At 39.2% G+C, this 19,383-nt stretch overlaps 1 protein-coding gene and 1 pseudogene across 2 annotated transcripts in view; both read right to left on the bottom strand.

The window, feature by feature from the left end:
* Positions 1-19,383, bottom strand: part of Clmp (CXADR like membrane protein) — a 101,983-nt gene that overhangs the window by 1,448 nt on the left and 81,152 nt on the right. Inside the window, exons 2-6 of one of the 2 annotated variants that reach the window (XM_019206635.2) lie at positions 18,699-18,856; positions 3,230-3,431; positions 2,063-2,230; positions 1,480-1,602; positions 377-518 (exon numbers count right to left, since the gene is read on the bottom strand). In XM_019206635.2, coding sequence (XP_019062180.1) covers positions 377-518; positions 1,480-1,602; positions 2,063-2,230; positions 3,230-3,431; positions 18,699-18,856 — 793 coding nt within the window. Of the gene's footprint in view, positions 1-376; positions 519-1,479; positions 1,603-2,062; positions 2,231-3,229; positions 3,432-18,698; positions 18,941-19,383 lie in introns of those variants that run through there. The other variant, XM_010618046.3, reaches the window with a different exon arrangement.
* LOC104857974 lies at positions 10,167-12,195 on the bottom strand (annotated as a pseudogene).

Consider the following 19,383-nt stretch of genomic DNA (forward strand, 5'->3'; position numbering starts at 1 on the left):
AAGACAGGGTCTCACTATGTACTTGAGACTGACTTGGAACTCACTATGTAGCCCAGGCTGGTCTCAACACACAGTGATCCTCCAGCCTCAGCTTCCCAAGTGCTGGGATTACAGGCCTGTGCCACCACACCCAGCGATTATGTCCCATTTAAAAGTGGAGGTGAATCAGAAGTAATATAAAATTGAACATCTAAACTTCTGTTAAGGTTAGTTTCACAATAAAGTTCCAGTAAACCAGACCTTCTGTTCCTAGGCTACAACTTCCTACCTACTAGAATTCATGTTCAGAGGAAACTGGAGATATTTATATTTAATGGTTACTAAGGAACTGGTCCTAGAAAGGAAGCCCATTAGGAGTGGAGATTTGGGACCTTACCGAATTTCATTAGGTCTCTCTTCTTCCTCATATCTTTTTTTGTCTTTCCTTCGGATTATCAGCCACACCAAGAGGAATATCAGCAGGGCTCCAGCCACTATGCCTGTCACTGCTCCTGCAACCATGCCGATGCTTTGTACATCTGTTTTCTCAGAAGCAGAAGCACAAGTGAAACCAAACATAAGCTAAGAAATATGTGAATTCAAAAACTATAAGTCCTGGATAGAATCAGTATTTCTAGATCTGTTTTCCAAAGTAGCACCCCATTACCTTCTTTTGACTGTCCCTTTTGATGTTTTTGCAGTTGTAGTTATTGAACCACAGATGTAGCTGTTGAATCACAGGCCTCATTAACAATTTGTCAAAATTTTAGTAAGACTGGGTTTATTCAGATGATAAAATTAGTGTATCAGGTTTGAAGATTGTAAACCTTTATAAGGGGCAACATTTAGGTAATCCTTTGGCTCTGCAAACTTCCCTGATTTCTCTTATTTACCTCTTCCAGTGAAAAAAAAGAAAATACTTACAATGTTAGACTCTGGGATTATGACATTGTTACCTGTGGTTCCTTTAAATTGAGAAGTTGAGGTAACTGATTTACATATTAATAACAGTAATTTGTACACCAAATATTTATTAGGTGCTTACTGAAGGCCAGGCACAGTTCTGGTCAAATCCATTTTGGACTAGTTTTAACATCTTACTAGCTTACCCTTTAAGTAATGAAATAGTCTTGTTGAGTTTTGTGATGCTGCGGATTAAACCCCAGACTTGATGCATGCTAGACAAGCACCCACATTTTTAAAAAGTTTTTTTTGGTGGTGCTGAGGGATCAGACTGAGATACTGTACCACTGAGCCATATCCCAGTCTCAAAGTACATGTATTTAGGAGGCTAGTTAATCCCCATGTTTGTCAGAAGAGTCAGACACAATTGTTGAATGGTCCCTGAAACTGCTGAATTTATTTTGGTAATAGCTATGTCCTTCTAGAAATAAAGACTTTGGCTTTGACCTTACATTTGCTTGTGATTAAAACATCTTACACTAACAACACACACATAAAACCCAAATACTGAGACAGAAAACATCTCTGGATACTTACACTGTACTGTCACTCGTACCACACAACTTTCTTTTCCAGCCTCATTGCCAGCTGTGCATTGGTAGAGCCCAGAAAAGGACATCGTAAGATTCTGCAGCAGAACTCGACCAGGGTTATTGAAGTCTATATAAGTAGAATGACAATAAATCCCCTTAGTAACAGTTCATTGTACTGTATCATTTACCTAAATTTCTGTGATAGTTTGTAAGAATGAGGTGATAGAACATGAAAAACAAATATTTTTATATTGTACATCCTCAAAAGTCACAAAAGATTGTGAATATTTAAGGGATAGTAAATAAGATAATTAGATATCATGATTTTTGTAATACATTTCATCCTAATCTTTTTTTGGTACTGGGGAATCAAACTTGTGCTTGCAGGGTAGATGATGGCTTTTAAATGCCCTTTCAAGAAAGGTTTTTTTTTTTCCTATCCTAGTTTGCAGATGGAAGGAAAAAAACTCAAAGAGGTTCAACAGTATATTCAAGGTCATGTAGGGAGTTGCTGAACAAGTAGATTTGGAATTCATGGATACAGTAGTATCTTGTTGGCCCATTAGAATGGTAGGAAGATGACTCACCAATTGTAGCTTTGGGAGGCAAATGTTCATCCTCTCCCTCCTTCTCTCTGATTCGCTGCCAGTAATACATAATGGGCTTTGTGCCAGAAGATGACTCACACTGCAGAGTCAGGTCACTTCCTTCTGTCAGCTCTCCTTCCAGCTCACACTTGGGCTTGGATGGTCTCACTGGGGGAAGAAATGTGTAATGATTCAAAGCTTCTCCAAACACCAGATCCAGTGGGAAAATAGTTCTATTGAGCTGTTTCTCCAGCTGCCTCTTATGCTTGACTTTGGAGTCAGGATTCAACCAGCCATGCTTTATCCCCTCAGCCCATCCTGTTTCTTACATACACAATTCTAGCTGCCACCAGTGATCCTGTTGTAATTTTCAGCAGCTGTTCCAGAAACTCCCAGTGCACCTCTCAGTGTGGGAATACTCTCAAAGAAGAAACGCTGTTATTTATTGGAAAGTTTAGGAAAGCTACGCATGATTTTATTAATACCAAAACATGGATAAAATATATTAACTTGGAAGTAATTAAGTATAATTTGGTAGATTTTGTTGGCAAAACCAGACCAAAACAAAAACAAATGGGATCCAGGCATGGTGGAACATGTTGCAATCCCAACACTAGGAGGCTGATGCAGGAAGATTGCAAATTCAAGCGCTGCCTGGGGAACTTGGTGAGACCTTGTCTCAAAAAAAAAAGGGTCAGGGATATAGCTCAGTATGAAGGTCCTGGGAGGGGAATGGTGGCTGGGAATGTAGCTCAATAAGAAGGCCCGGGTTCAATCCCTAGTATCAAAGAAAATTTAAAAAGCACTTGACTTATGCTTGGGAGATTTAAATTAAATATAAGTGGCTGAGGGTGGTAAAGTGCTTAGCATATATAAGGCCCTGGATCCACTCCCAACACCATAAAAAAGTGTGTGTGTGTGTGTGTGTGTGCCATTCAAATGTTAGAGGTTATTTAAATTTTGTAATGGACTGCTATGGAAAATTGTGATTCTTTTTTTATGGTAATTGAAAGAACATAAATACTTCTTTGCAGGGATCTGGACTAGGTAACTTCTAAATGTATAATACAAAGTACAGAACACAAAGTTTTTCAGCACCATGATGCATTTGACACTCCCTCCCAAAGACCTTAGGATGTAGGTGTTTACCTTGGCACCCTGCCTTACCTAAGACTTTTAAGATGACATAACTCCACATGTAGCGCCCTGAGTTCTTCACCTTGCATGTGTACCGACCCTCATCACTGGGCTTCAAAGGCTCAATCTGCAGGGAGGCGTCTCCTGCCAGGAAATTGGAAGCAAAGGCCACTCGGCCTTTCTGTTCCTCAGAGAAATTAGTGTAGACACGACGACTGGAGTAAGTGATTACCTGTGGGACAGACCAAGGCAGGATCAAGCAGTGTGGTTCCAGCCTTCCTGTCCTGCTGAAGTAAGATGAGGAAAGGAAATACTCCCAAGGGCATAAAGTAGTCAAGTTTAGGTCTGATTTTAAAGGGTCTAAGAGACCTCTATTCTAAAAAAAAAAGCACAATAAAGGCTGGGGATTCAGCTCAGCGGTTCAGTGGCCTGCCTTGCAAGCGCAAGGACCCAAGTTCAATCCCCGGTACCAAAAATAAATCACAATACATTTCTCCTTCCAAGAATAATACCTTTTACCATATAGTATTTAATTAAAAAGTACTAATTATTTCATTGGGTGCCCAGAAACACTCCATTTTATGTGTTAGGAGTATGAATTATATACTAAAGTTCACACATTAAGTGAAGGAAATGACGAAAGTTTGCAAGTGTACAGCAATACACATATTAAACAGAATATTTCTGAAAGGGTACATAACAGATGGAGTAAAGCACTCTACCACTGAGCTTCTTAGCAGCCCTGTTTCAAAATTTTGAGATAGGACTTTGCTAAATTTCCCTGACTGGTTTCAAACTTTTGATGCTCCTGTCTGAGCCTCCTGAGTAGTAGAATTACAGGCGTTCACCACTGCCTGGCTTTATCTTTTGTATTTTCTACCATTTCCTATGGCCTCTTTACACTACACTCCTTATGTGAGGTCTTTTTAGATGCCATCTAGTTCATTTCTCAACACAGTTTTCCAAGTAGTCGTATTTTTCCCTAAGTTGCTATTATCCCCATTTCACAGACAGGTGGCAGAACAAGATTTATTTGAATAGAAATCTTCTAAAAACATTGAAGTCATTGTTCTTTTGTACCACATTTACCTCTGTCTCTCTTTTACCTCTTGTGTTAATTTAACTGCTCATGAACTGTACTCCCAGGAAGTTTAGAAATGGAGAAAAAAAAGTGAAACTGAAAAAAAATCAATCTTTTGATTTTACAAAAGTTGAGAGTCTGAATGAAGGGAATGGAGATGTTAAGAAGTAAAAGTTAATGGTTAAGGGCCGGAAATTTAGCTCAGTGGTGCTGCACCTGCCTCAAACTACAAGGTCCTGAGTTCAATCCCCAGTACCCCCCCAAAAAAAGTTAATGGTTAAAATTAGGTATGATACTGAGGGCTTTATTGTTTGTTTTTCCTTTTTGGGGGTTACTGCAAATTAGTAATTATAAATTAGGTGGAAGAAATATAAATACATGTGTTAATGCCTTTGTTTTCCTATTTATGGAGACCAAAGTTTAGATTACCCCAGCAGAAAAAAAAAAAATCTTGATTTTTAGTGAATTTTTGTTTGCTTGCATGACAGCATCTAGTTCTTTAAATTTTCTCTGGATTCTCTTAGTTGAACACTTCCGTTAGTCACAAAATACCATCCTAATCTGGTCCCCAAATCTTCAATCATGTAACTTTAGCTTTATTCTTAAACACATTAAACTCATTTGATTGAAACATCAGTAAACATGGGGTAAATGCTTATATCAGGCCTGGAAGAAGCCATTGAGATGAATCTCCCTTCTTGTCTCAAGTAATTTATAATCTGGTGGGATTATCAGAAAAATATAAACAGAAAAAAGGAGGGCCAGGATTTATCTCAGTGATGCCCGGCCTGCCTGGCAAGTAAAAGGTCCTGAGTTTGATTCCTGTACCAAAAAAAAAAAAAAAAAAAAAAAAAAAAAAAAAAGAAAAGAAAAAGAAAAGAGGAATGATTTACTTAATTTTTTTTTAGGAGGAAATGGGACTGTATTTATTTAATAAATTGTTTTCTCATTGAGTTTATTGGTACTTTTTAAGTATATAGTACAGTTACATTTATCATTGGGAACTTGTGCCTTTACATGACAGATCTTGGTTCTCATTTTCTCCCCATACCCCTTCCCTCCCTTCATGTGACGCCTCCACCCTCCCCTATTTACAAAGACTTTGTTTCCATTTTTTCCTTTTCTCATATTTTTTCTTTTCCCTTATTTCCTTTCTCTTACTCTTTCTACTTCCCCTACACCTTTAGCCCTTCCTATTTCACATTGTCAGTTATACAATTTGGATCTTATTATACTTTTAGTTTTTCACACCAGAGAAACTATTCAGTATTTACACATGTGTGTCTTATTTATTTCACTTAAGAGTATGGCCTCAATATGTATCCATTTTCCTACGAATTACTCTAGTTTCTCCTTTTTTAAAAATTTAAATTGAATTTATTGGTACATTCTAGGTAGACAGTACAGTTACATTCAGTTTCTCCTTCTTTATGGCTGAGTAGTACTCCATTTTATAGAAAAAACACATCTTCTTGTCTCCCACTGATGGGCAATTGGGCTGTTTCCAAGTTTCAGCTATTACAAACTGTGCTGCTATAAACATGGGTGTGCATATATTACTGTGGTATGATTCTTTTGGAAAGATACCTAGCAGAAGTATAGCTGGGTTAAATGGAACCTCTAGTTCTAGTTCTTTGAGGTATCTTCATATTGATTTCCACAGTGGTTGCACCAGACTGCACTCCCACCAACAATGGAGAAGGCTTCCTTTTTCCCCACAGCCCTGCCAACACTTGTTATTGATTAATTTTTTAATAGCAGCCATTCTTTCTGGAGTGAGGTGTGTTCTCAGTGTTGTTATTTTCATCTGCATCTCTCAGATGACCAGTTATGTTGAACATTTTTTCATATATTTCATATATTTATATTAATATATTTCATATATTTATTTGCCACTTTTCTTTGAGAAATGTCTGTTCATTTCAGATGTCCAGTTTTGAATTGGGTCTTTATATTTGAGGGGCCTGATACTTTTGAGTTCTTTATATATTCTAGATAATAGTCTTTTGAGGAGCAGCTGGTAAAATTTTTTTCCTACATTGTAGGTTGTCTCTTAGCTCTGTTGATGGTTTCTTTTGCAGTGCAGAAGCTTTTTAATAAGATGAGATCCCAGCTGGCCGTGATGGCACACGCCTGTAATCCCAGCACTCGGGAGACTGAGGCAGGAGGATCACTGAGTTCGAGACCAGCCTGGGCTACACCTGAGTTCCAGGTCAGTCTCACCACTACATAGTGAGACCCTGTCTCAAAAAAACAAAAAAAAAACAACAACAAAAAAAGGATGAGATCCCAATTGTTGATTCTTTGTGCTAGTTTCTGTGCTACTGAGGATTTGTATATTAAAGTCTTTTCCTATGCCAATGTCTTCAAGAGTTCTGCCTAATTAATCTTCCAGCAAGTTTAGTGTTTCTTTTTTTATATTTAGATCGTTAATCCACTTGGATTTTAGTTTAGTGCATGATGAAAGATAAGGGTCTAGTTTTAATCTTTGGCAGGTTGAAATCCAGTTTTTCCAACAGAATAAAGAGGCTATCTTTCCTCCACAGAGGATGGTTGTATCCTTTGTCAAAGATGAGGTAGCTGAGTACGTCTGGAGTTGTTTCTGTATCTTCTAATCTATTCCACTGATCCTCAGGTCTTTTTCTTTGCCAATACTATGCTGTTTTGATCAGGGGGAATGTAATAGAAAAGTTGGTGGTATCTGCATCAGGCTTTGAACAATGAGCCAACTAAGAGAGGAGGGGAAATAGGAAAACAAGGGCTGGAAAGAGCACTCCAGATGCATAAAGCAGTACTAAAAAGGTAGCAAGCATATAGGAGTCTCATGAGCACAGTCTTGGCTACAGCTGTTCCAGCTGTTTCACTCTAAGCCCTTAAACCTTCCTCAGTCACAGAGGCAAGAGGATCGCAAGTTCAAGCCTGGCCTGAACAACTTAATGACTTAGCAAGATCCTGTTTTAAAAAGTAAAAAGGATGCCGGGCGTAGTGGTGCACCCCTGTAATCCCAGCACTCAGGAGGCTGAGGGCAGGAGGATTGCTGTGAGTTCCAGACCAGTCTGGGCTACATAGTGAGTTCCAGGTCAGTCTCACTACGTAGTGAGACCCTGTCTCATAAAAAAAAAAAAAAAAAAAAAAAAAAAGCAAAAAGGGCTGCAGATGTAGCTCATTGTGAAGGGCCTGGGTTCAATCCCCAACAACAACTACAACAACAGTTCTTTCCCCTTCTGTAAATATTTTTCCTCAGCAGATATTTACTGAGCTCTTGTGTCAGGCACTGTGCTTATCATTGCTGAGAAAACAAGTGGGAATAGGACTAGATTCTCACACTGAGGAGTTCATAGTCTGAAGAGCTTGGTCTTGTGGGGAAAGGGGGAATAGAGAAAAGTAAGAGAATATTAAACACTGTAACTGAGCTAAAACATGTTCATTCAATATTACCCTCATTTAAAATACCACCACTGCTGTGACAATTCTTATATCCTTGTCTCTCTCCTCAACATATTTCTGAGCTCCAGTAAGTGATAAAAAAAATTTTTTTGCCTCTGTTTTTTTGAGCTGGGACATTGCTTTGCTGCTCAGGCTGGTCTTGAACGCTTGGCCTTAAGAGAGCCTTCTGCCTCAGCTTCCTCAGTTGCTGGAACTTCAGATATGTGCCACTATGCATAGTGTGAATTCTAGTTTCATGTCTCCAGTGCCTGGCTGTCTACTCCAATTTATCCTACACACCACTGTCAAGTTAATCTTATTCATATAAAACACATAACTCTTTTCTATCTTAAAAATATTAATGGCTCCCCAACACCTCTTGAGTGATGACCAGACTCAGATGAGGGTCCTTAAGATGACCTCTGAGTTACCATCACACTTCCTCAGACACTTTGTGAACCTGGCTGCAATCAGTCTGACCTCATTTCCCTTTTGTTAGCATGAGCTGTGCTTTCTGTGTTTTTGTAGGCCATTGTTCACTACATTTTCCCACCTTTCTCTGTCCTTTGCCTAAAGAAATCCTATTCATTCTTTTTAAGTCCAAAATCAGTGATACCTTCTCATGAAACCTTTCTAATGTGACACTCAGACTGAGATTCTGAGTCTTATCCATACCATTTCTTTGCAACATTTCTTTAGGGAGGTGAAAGGACTAGTGATTGAACCCAGGGCCTTGCCATGCTAAGCACAATCTCCACTAACCTGCACCCCCAGTTTCTGCACCACTTTTATTTTTTAATTGAAAAACAGTTATCAGTACATTTTAGGCATACATAATGATAGCACTCATCTTAGGAAGCCTGCCCCTGTACATGATGAATCCCACCTCTTTTTTCCCATTTCCCCCCCTCCTCTAAAAGCCCTTCCCCTCCCTCACGTACAAAAGCTTTGTGCTCTATTTTTTCTTTCTATTTTCACATCCCTTCCTTCCTTTCTCCCTCCTTCCTCCCCTACTCCCCTTTTCATTTGAACATTTTCTTCCTATTTCCCAATATCTGTTATACATTTTAGTCCTTATTCTGCTTTCAGCTTCTCACATCTGAGAAATAGTACAGTATTTAAACGTATGTCCTGTCCCTGGATTTAGCTCAGTGGTTCTGCCATTTGCCTTGCAAGCACAAGGTCCTGAGTTCAATCCCTGGTACTAAACATGTGCCCAATTTATTTCACTTAAGAGTATGGTCTCAGGGTCCATCCGTTTAGCTATAAATGTCTGAATCGACATACCCACTGTGAATATCAAAGTATATTCTTAAGCATTTTGTACCTAATTATAAACTTTTTCAGAAGTCTTGTTTTAGACTTGTTAAACTGAACACAGTTTTTGGATAATATCTTAATATTGCTTTTCATATTTTAAATAAACATTTATTTTTTGCTTGCAAAAAAATGTCTGAAGCTCATCCTTTCTGGCAGAAAGTATTCCATTGTATACAAAACCCACATCTTTGCCCATTCATTGGTTGATGGACATTTGGGCTGTTTCCAAGATTTAGCTTTTACAAGTTGTGCTGCTATAAACTGGTGGGTGTGCTTTCTGTATTGTAGGGCTGTGTCTGGGAACTTTTCAAGGTTATCTTGATTTTATGTACATCTGTTGTTTTTGGCGCTGGCTAGGCTGTTTTATGACTTTTCATTCAATAACCATTTATTAGCCAAGCACAGTGGCTCATGCCTGTATTCCTAGCACTATGAGGCTGAGTCAAGAAAATCATGCATTTGAGGCCAGCCTGGTCTACATAGTAAGACCCTGTTACAACCAAACAGCATTTAAAGATATACTCTGCACTTGGATTGTGCTAGAAATGGTAACAGTACAAAGAAAAGAATACCTTAAGTGTTAAAAGGTACTTTTTTTTAAAGGAAAATGTACTCATGACATATATTCATGAAAAATAAACATGTCAGGGATTTTATTTTATTTTTTAATGATAGAACTAATGAGATGTTATAACCAGGGCCAGGGATTTAGCTCAATAATTCCACTGCCTGCCTCATAAGTACAAGGACCTGAGTTCGATCCCCAGTACCAAAAAAAAAAAAAAAAAGATGTTATAACCAGTTCTGATGACAATTGGGACCAAAAGATACATATTCGCCTTTGGACAAAATTAATTTGCATCTCTGTGAACAAGAATGATTTACACTGGTACGGATCAAAACATAAGCACCACTCTAAGCCATCCATAAGTTAATTTCTATAATTGTAAAATTAATACCTGAGGAAAATTAGGCCCTAATTTATCTCCAGAAAACTTGGACTCTAAACCTTTTAGACTAAAAGGCAAAGGCCTTCTCCCAGGATGGGTTTCAGAGGTTGGAACTGAACCCAAGATTTCCAGAAACAAATCCCTTTCCCCTTACCCCAAAACATGCAGCTTTCTCTTTGTCCCCATTACTTATAACTTCTACTGAAACAAGTGTAGAAATTCAAGGTAACTGTTTTGATATTTTTAACTAACGTCTGAATTGGGGGTGGTGTCAAAGAATGCATGTATTGTACTTTTCTGAGTATTCCATACCTTGAAAGTGAGGCATCTACTAATATGCATGCAAGTGCAGTCCAGTCTGGACCCAGCCTTGTATTTGTCTCTTGCACTCACATCTCTGAATCAACTAATTTTCAAGCCTGATGTTGATTCTGAGTGTCCTCTGGTGCGTCTTTGGCTTTGATCATGTCTTCTTTGGAAGTATTTTTTTGAATAACGCCTGTACAGGCCATTTTATTTATTTATTATATTCAAGTCAAATGGTAGATTTATTGTCTGTCTCTGTTATACAACAGGTGAAAATATCTCAATTTAGTATATTCTAAGTCTCATTTTGGTTTCCTGTTATACTGAAAGCCCAATTGTCAGGCACAAGAGTCAAAAATAAGTGGACATAGGGGCCAGGGATTTAGCTCAGTGGTGTTGCCGCCTGCCTTGCAAACTCAAGGTCCCAAGTTTTCAAGCCCCAGTTGAAAAAAAAAAAAAATCAATGGACAAGGAAGCAAACTATTGTTGGTTCCGTTGTCTATTGTGATTCATTCCACGGGTATTCTTTCGTAGCATCTTTCTCTTTTCAAATTGGGGGGTGGGGTGTATACAGATGACAACTCCTGCAGTCAGAAGGGTAGCAATTTTTTCGTTAGTTCCACCTTTTCCTCCGCAGTAATTGCTCCTGCTTGATCCATTCTTCTGCCAGGATAAGCAGTCAAACCAGCAATGAAGGACACAACAGGTTTGGCATTTGGACCCGAATTATGTTGCTTCAAAAATTCTGCAGCATTTTCTTCTGCATTGCCACCAATTTCACCATTAATATGCCTTCTCTGTGGCTGAATCATTCAGTTTTCAAGGTAGTCAGTAAAATTTGTTCCATTAAAAGGATCACCTCCAATGCCAATGCACAAAGACTGTCTCAATCCAGCTTGTGTTGATGAGCTATTTCATACATTAGTTCCCGATCTGGACACAAAACCAACTGTTCCTTTCTTGTGAATACGACTAGGCATGATGCCAGTTTGCATTCTCCAGGATTGATAACTCCAGGAAAGTTCAGCCCAATTAGCCTTATCTTTCCCTGGTAGAGCAGTGTGTGCTTGACCCACACCATGTCCTGCTGTGGGATACCTTCTGTACTGCACAAACATTTCTGCCTCAACAGCTTCATTGATGGCAGGGGTGGCAAAAGGAAGAGAGTCATAAATGACACACACTGTTGCTTCTGTCTGTTCTTTGGCCTCCTTCACAGTATTAAAGACGGGTAAGCCCAGATGCATCTTGTCTCCTTTCCCTAGTGTGGTTCCACCAACAAGTCTGGTGCCATATCCCAGTGCCTGCTGGGTATGAAAGGTGCCCTGCTTACAAGTGAAACCCTGGCAAATAACCTTTGTACTTTTATCAACATAGAGTTGTTTCCAGGAAGCTGCATAGGAACAATGTCAAATTCCATTCTATTGGACTAGTAAACCCAGAGATTTTGACCATAACAACAATTTTCAACAGTCAGTGTTATTCAGAGACTAGCAACTTGGGTAATAAGTCTTGGGGAGCTGGAGTGTTCATACTGTAGAGGAATGTGTGAGACAGAAAGCAGATGACGGCAAGGCCATTACTGCCAGAAACCATGGTCAAAGGTGGCAGCTGCCAAGCCACCTATATATATTACCTTTCTCAGCTACCCAGTTAGAATGTTGACTCCCTAGTTCAGGCTTCGGTATTTGAGGCCAGTTTTTACCCTAGTGCATAGTATATTTAAGCAGACCTGACTCCCATCTGCTTTTCTTCCCTTTCCCCAAATCCTGGGCTATTAATGAGGAAAAACAGATCACATACAAGTAAGCATCTGACATATTTGGAAGGCAGAGATTATTCAACTGTAAGATACTCTTCTCATGTAATTAAATATTATGTAATATGAAGATTTCACTCACACTTTGACACATATTGGGCTCAGTTGCAGCCTTGCAATTTGGCTCAGTTTTTTTTTTTTTTTCCAGATAGAATTTGAATCTCAGGTGCTTGTGTGATTCTTTGTTTTACTTTGTTCTTAATTCTAGGGAAGGTAGGGTTGTGATTCAGCTGTGCATCAGGGTGTGGTGGGAAAACACTGATTGTCAATGCAGTCCTTTTCTCAAACAAGCAAAGAAATTTAGATATATGAATTACAGCTGTGAGGCATTTGTGTATGACATCCCTGAAGAGCTAGGATAATTTGTTAGGGCTTGTATGGAACAGATGGATCAGCTCAACTTCCTGGCAGTTGCTCTACTGTACCATGGCCTGTATAACCATTGTAAAACCACTTTGAATTTAGATACATGCAAGCCTCTGTTTTAGATGAGGATTTTTTTTTTCTTTTTTTTTTTTTTTTTTTTTTAAAAAAATTTTTTTTTTTTTTTTTTTGCTCAAAGCCAAAAGGAATGGGAAAAGAGTGAAGTGTGAGAGGCTAGGCATGGGAATTAGAACATCTCTATTTTAATTTCTCAATCTGATAAATAGAGGAGAAAGCTTTTTGTGTGTCCTCTTGATTGACCTTGGGGGTTTTGGGGCACCCTTTGGAAATGTAGCTGTGTTCCCATCCTTAGAATCAGGAAGAAAGCTCCAGAGTTCTCATGGTATCAAGGTTGAAATTCAAATGTTCCTGAGACTGCCTACCACCTCCAGATGTTCCCTGCCTACTCTGAGCATCCTTGACAAAAAGGATAAAAACATTTCTTCCCAGATTGAAATGCAAAGCTAAACTTGGGATCTGCGTCACTAGTTAGCCTACTTTAAGTACCGCATATATTCCAGCCCTTCCTGTTTTTTCTTTTTCAGTCACTCTCACCCCATTCTGAATATCCTGGCAGTTATAAGGTCCTAACAACTTCACGTACTACTTATGATCTTTGTCTTGAAGTCCCAACTACTCATAACTATTTAAGCACTTGTTCAACTAACCTTGCTTTTAAATGAATCTCCCTTAAATTAGTCTGCCAAATCAGGTGTGGTGATGCATGCCTGTAATCCCAACACTAGGGAAGCTGAGGCAGGAGGATAACCAAGAGTTTGAGGCCAGCCTGAGCTACACAGCAAAACCCTGTCTCAACACCCCCCACCAAATCAATGTGCCAGTGTCAAAGTGATTGCCCCAAAATGCAAATATGTCCTCTGTAACTCTTAAAATCCTTCAAGAACTCTGTGACATTATAGGAATAATTCTGAGCTCACTTCTATGGCATACAACAAATTTTACATTCTGGTCCTGCAGCCTCTGCTGGCTCACATTTTATACTCCACCTTTGCTAGCTGCTTGTGATTTCCCTTTATGTGTATGCTCTTGCAATTTCTTCAGGGTGGTTTCTTCTATCAGGACTTAGATCAGTTGTGCTTTCTTACAAGAGGCTATCCTTAACTGCTCTGCTCTTCCAGTTACTCTTGGTCAGTGGGTCTTCCTTTATATAGTAATCTGCTCTTACCCTTAGTTTTAGTTTCTGAGATTTCAGTTATCCACCAGCAAAGGCTGTCCCCAAAATACATATTTTAAATTTTTAATTTTTACTAATACATGTTTACAGTACTTAATGATTATGTTCATCTTAGGGAGTTGGTACATATACATAGCACATCTTAATTCCTTTTACATCCTCTTGCCCCTCTCTTCCCCGTCCAAAAATTTTAAATGGAAAATTCTAGCTGTTAAGTTTTTTGTTTTGTTTTTTGGTACCAGGGATCTAACTTGGCACCTTGCACTTGCAAGGCAGGCGGCGGCACCACTGAGCTAAATCCTTGACTAGTTGTTAAGTTTTAAATTGCACACCATCCTGATTAAGGTAATGAGATCTCTGCAGTCCTGTTCTGAGAACTATATGGAATCATCTGGAAAATTATTCCATACAGAACTAATTTTGCAAATATCCTATTACAGGAAAAAGTTTGGTTCTGTACCATTAGAACTTTAAAGAGATTAAAAAAAAATCAGTGAACTAAATTTAATAAATAGTTATTGGAAGTGCACTATGCATACTCCCTGCAGCAAAGAAGGCAGTTGAAGAAATAAATGTATAAGGAGACAATTTCAAACTGGCTTAGTGGCATATGGCTGTAATCCCAGCACTCAGCAGGCTGAAGCAGGAAGATTGCTGTGAGTTCAAGACTAGTTTAGACTACATAGTTAAGGCCAGTCTGGAATACCCAAACCCTGTCTCCAAAAAAAAAAAAAAGACAGTTTCAGAGCATGCGGCTATGGCTCAGTGCTATAGTGCTTGGTACACATAGGGCCCTGGGTTTAATCCCTAGTGCTGCTTTCTACAAAAGGTACTGCAAGAGATCATTTCAGAACTCAGTGGCAAACATGAGAGTTTAAGCAGTAGTGCTCTGCAGATGCTCTTCCACTTATACTGGGGTTACCTCCCAATAACTATAAGTTGAAAACATTGAAAGTCAGAAAGCATTTAATGCCCTAACCCACTGGACACTATCTTAGCAAGACTGTGCATTATAGAGTCTTGGTTATCGCCCCTCAGGACCATGTGGCTGACTGAGAACTACATTTTGTAGCTGCTACCACCTAGCATCTCACAAGTGTATTGAGGGTGGAGATTAGGCCTGGGGAAAACCTGTCAAACAGGGGAGTAGTGCATGTCATACCCAGGGACATGTACAGAACACAGGTTCCAAGATGTCTCTGTGGCTCCTGAGCATTGTACATGGACCAGTGAGTAAAGCATTATTTTCAATTCTTCATTTACATCTGGTGGGAAGCCAAGTGAGTCTTACCACAGGGCAGTTTAAATCTGACACCAGGTTGTATAAGTCTTTTTGGGTTTTTTCTTTTTTTGGTACCAGGGATTGAACTTGGGACCTGGCATTTTCAAGGCAGGCAGTGGCACCACTGAGCTAAATCCCTAGCACCCCCCATGTAGTTTTTGATAGAACAATTGTCCCAATGCCTTACTTGCAGGAAAGGAAGCCAATCCAGGACTTCTGGATACAAAAGATCCCTTTCCTTTATCGTAGGGGGTGCTGTGAGTCTGTTCACCAGCCTGCTTGCACTCTGCAGATTGTAGTACTTTTCCACTTTGATAAATGTACATCCTGCTACTTTTTCTGTGTGTCTTGTCGAATTCTTTGTTCAGGATACTGAAAACCTTGAAAGGATTTCCCCAGAACTCATCCTCTGATAAAAGTATCATACTATGCTCATCCATGTAAAAACAGATGATCTTAATTTGTGTGTGTGTGTGTGTGTGTGTGTCTGTCTGTCTGTCTGGGTAGGTGTGAGCACTTGTATATGTGTATGTAACTTGTTAAATGGGCCTAATAATCCTAGTCATGAGGATTAAATAAAACAAGATAATATATGCTAAATATAATTGTATCTGGCATGCAGCTAATTTTCTTCCCTTCCTTCTAAGTTATTGAATATCTTTTTAGTGTAAGCTCTTAGAAGGCAAGGGACTTCTTGGTACCTAGCATGGCATACAATAAGCACTAAATAAATTTGTGCAACCTGAATGAATGGATAAACGATCATCCTTATCTTAAATTATCAACTGATGATAAGTAGGAAATTGGGACAGTCTCACTACGTAGTTCAGGCTGGTCTTGAACTTACTATGGAGCCTATAGTAAACTCCTGGGGTGCTGGGGTTATAGGTGCCACCATGCCTGGAGGGAATTGGGGCTTTTTAAAAATAATTTTTTTTTTTTTTGTTACCGGGGATTGTACTTGGGTCCTTGCACTTGTGAGGCAGGTGACAGAACCACTGAGCTAAACCCCTGGCCCTAAGGGCTTTTTAAATCAACCTAAACTTCCTTGGTCTTGCATTCACTTGACCAAAAAAACCAAGAAACTTGTTTTTCTTTAGTTCAAATGAAAACATTGGTTAACATTAGACCTGTGAAGTCGTTAAAGAGGGAATTATTCAGTGATACTTGTTAAAGATGACAAGGCAGATTTTATTCAGAGAGAGGCAATGGTGATAGGTATAGGTACCACTGCATTGGGGTCTTACGGTGGAAAAGAGAGATCAGATTCAACTCTGACTCCAGTAAGGACAAGTGGAGGTCTGTAACCCAGGGGCAGAGTAGAGTTGAGTAAATGGGAAATTGCTAAGAAGAAACCTGAGGGGTAAGCGAGTTTATGGCTCAAATGGCTTGATAGGATTGTTATTGAAAGCAGACTAGAGTGATGAACTATTAATGGTGTTCTATACAAGGGTGAAGAACTTCCACTGAACTCACTTAGCAGGATTCTATTTTTTTTTTTTTAAACCAAGATTCTTGATCAACATAGATTCTATAAGGAAATCCAAAATCAGGCCTAGTTAGAAAGAACTCAGGATCCTGATTCAGATATGGTCAAAGGAGTCTTTACCTGGGAGTGGTGGCGCACACCTGTAATCCCTGCACTCAACAGGCTGAGACAGGAGGATTGCTGTGAGTTCACATTCAGCCTGGGGCTACATAGTGAGTTCAAGGCCAGTCTCAACTACACAGTGGGACTCTAGCTCAAAAAACAAAACAAAACAAAAAAACAACAAATTAATTTAAAAAAGAAGGGGCATGGTGAGGCACACCTATAATCCCAGCACTCAGGAGGCTGAGGAAGGAGGATTTCTGTGAGTTCGAGACTAGCCTGGGCTACATAGTGAGTTCCAGGTCAGTCTTAACTACATAGTGAGACCCTGTCTCAAAACAAGAATAAATAAATAAATAAAATAAAATAAAAAGAAGAGCCCCTTACCCCATCTCTCTCTGGTACTGGGGATTGAACCCAGGGCCTTCACACTAAGCTACATCCTTGGCCCTTTTTAAATTTTATTTATTTATTTGTTTGTTTGTTTGTTTGTTTGTTTATTTTGAGGCAAGGTCTCACCAAGTCACTAAATTGCCCAGACTGTGTTTAAATTTGTCATCCTCCTGCTTAAGTCTCCCAGAATGCTGGGTTTATAGGCATATATTATGATGCCCAACTATCAGTTTTTTATTGGATTTTTATTACAGCAATGTGAGCTCTTATTCATTCAGAGATGAGAATATCATGGTCTAAGATTGATCAAGAAGTTGTTGGAATAGACATGTTCAGGTTAAGGTGACCTTGCCTTAAAGAGAACAGATTATTTTAGGATAGTGCACTATGAGAACAAAATGACAAGCAGTATCAAAGTGTGAAGGTGATGTAGACAGCTATTTAAGCAGGTTAAACTCCAACAGTGAGCTTGAACTGTATTTTTAGTGAAAACCTTAGTTTCTCCCAGCATAAACCATCTTATATTAGTGGTTGAGACAGAGAAGAGAGGGCACCTTTTCACTTTTTTAGCATGAAAATAAGTAAAGCTCTCTGGTAAAAGGAAGGAAAATTTAAAAGCTTCCTTAAGTTACAGGGTTTTTTTTTAATCCCAAAATTTTAAACAAAAATGTTTTTGAACAATAGCAACAAAATAAGTCAGTGAGGAAAAGAAGTGAGAAGAGTTATGGTAGCAGACCTGATTGAGGAAGCTGTCATAGCTTCATGAAGACAAGGCAGAGAGATAATAAAGGGAGGTAACTTGCCATTCTGTAGTGACAAGCAGGCCACTGGATCCTCAGGAGGCAGATCGAGAAGCACATGAAGCCAGTGGCCCTCTTGGCTTTACCTAACCTGAGCACTGAGCTCTTTTATTTTCCAGCTCCAGAACCAGTATCAGTTCCTTTGCTGGCCAGATATATTTGTGTGTGATATTTTCTTTTGTGTACTGTACCTCCTCTTCTGCCTCATATACCTACATATATATATATATATATATATATATATATATATACATAGAGAGAGAGAGAGAGAGAGATCTCTATATATACATACATACATACATACACACATATATATGTTTGGTACTAGGGATTAAACCCAGGGTTTCATGTTTGCTAAGTAAATTCTGTACCTGAGCCACATCCCCAGCTCTTTTTAAATTATGAGACTTGCTGTGTTGTCCAGGCTGGCCTTGAAGTTGCTATCTTCTTGCCTTAGCCTTTCAAGTAGCTGGGTTTATAAGCATGTGCCACTGTGCCTGGCTTGTCATATTATATAATCTTATAGCCTGAAAGTTATTACTTTGTGCAAACCAGATGGTGATGGTATAAGATAAGGAAGAGCTGGCCTCCTATAGGCTTCAGGTTCTGTCCACGAGACTAGGGGATTGAACTGCTGTATCTTAGTCTAAAGATGCTAATTATGCAAGTTTACTTCCCAGGCCAGCACCAAACAGCTTTCTAGTAGCTCTAGTTTACCCAAAGAACATAATGCCTTATCCCAACAACCCAGCCCCCCTGTAGTTTTATATCTAGAGCTAAAGTCTTTCAAGTATAAGCCAGATGAAAAAAAAGTTCTAGCTATTTTAGACCCATTGTGAAAGACTGGGAGACTGAGGAAAGCAAATGTAGGAGGACAAGAAAGAGGGGTTACTCTGGGCAGGTATATACTTACCTCTTTTTGTCCCCCTTCATTATCAGTTAGCAGCCATTCGATATCCAGGGTGTCTGTTTCAGGGAGCCCCAGTTGATGGTGACAGGGCAAAGTGACCTTTTCCTCTGCCACTCTCTTGATCTCAGTGTGAGTTGCCAGGGTTCCAACACAGTAGGAAACTGGAGGAGACATATGTATGATGAGCAGTGCAGAAATTGAACGGCAATACATATTGAACAGATACCACAACAATAATTATGGGATATTCCTGTGGGCATCTCTTCTAGCAGAGGCTTCCAGAAAGATGATGCTTAAGGAAACCATACTACGTTGCCCAGTAAGCCCTGTTCTTGAAGTTATAGAATCAAAGCCATTTGAAGCTAGAGAAAACATTAAACCTGTATAGTTAGTTTTCTTTTACCAATGAGCTCTTTTAAATCCACAATTGTGACTGTCCAATAGCATGAACTTAGGATAAAAAGATGACACAACAAATATTGCAATATAAAGGGAAATTATTTATGATCAAAGGACCATGCAAATTTCGAGAAGAGAGAAATTATAGGCAATTAGTTATATATAGGCTTTACAGCTGGGCATGGTGGTGCACACATTTAATCCAAGCAGTCGGGAGGCTGAGACAGGAGGATCATTGTGAGTTCGAGACCAGCCTGGGCTACATAGTGAGTTCCAGGTCAGTCTCAAC

The sequence above is a fragment of the Fukomys damarensis genome, unplaced genomic scaffold (genome assembly GCF_012274545.1).
Source record: "Fukomys damarensis isolate Sample0158 unplaced genomic scaffold, DMR_v1.0_HiC HiC_scaffold_16, whole genome shotgun sequence".
NCBI classification, from domain to species: domain Eukaryota; kingdom Metazoa; phylum Chordata; class Mammalia; order Rodentia; family Bathyergidae; genus Fukomys; species Fukomys damarensis.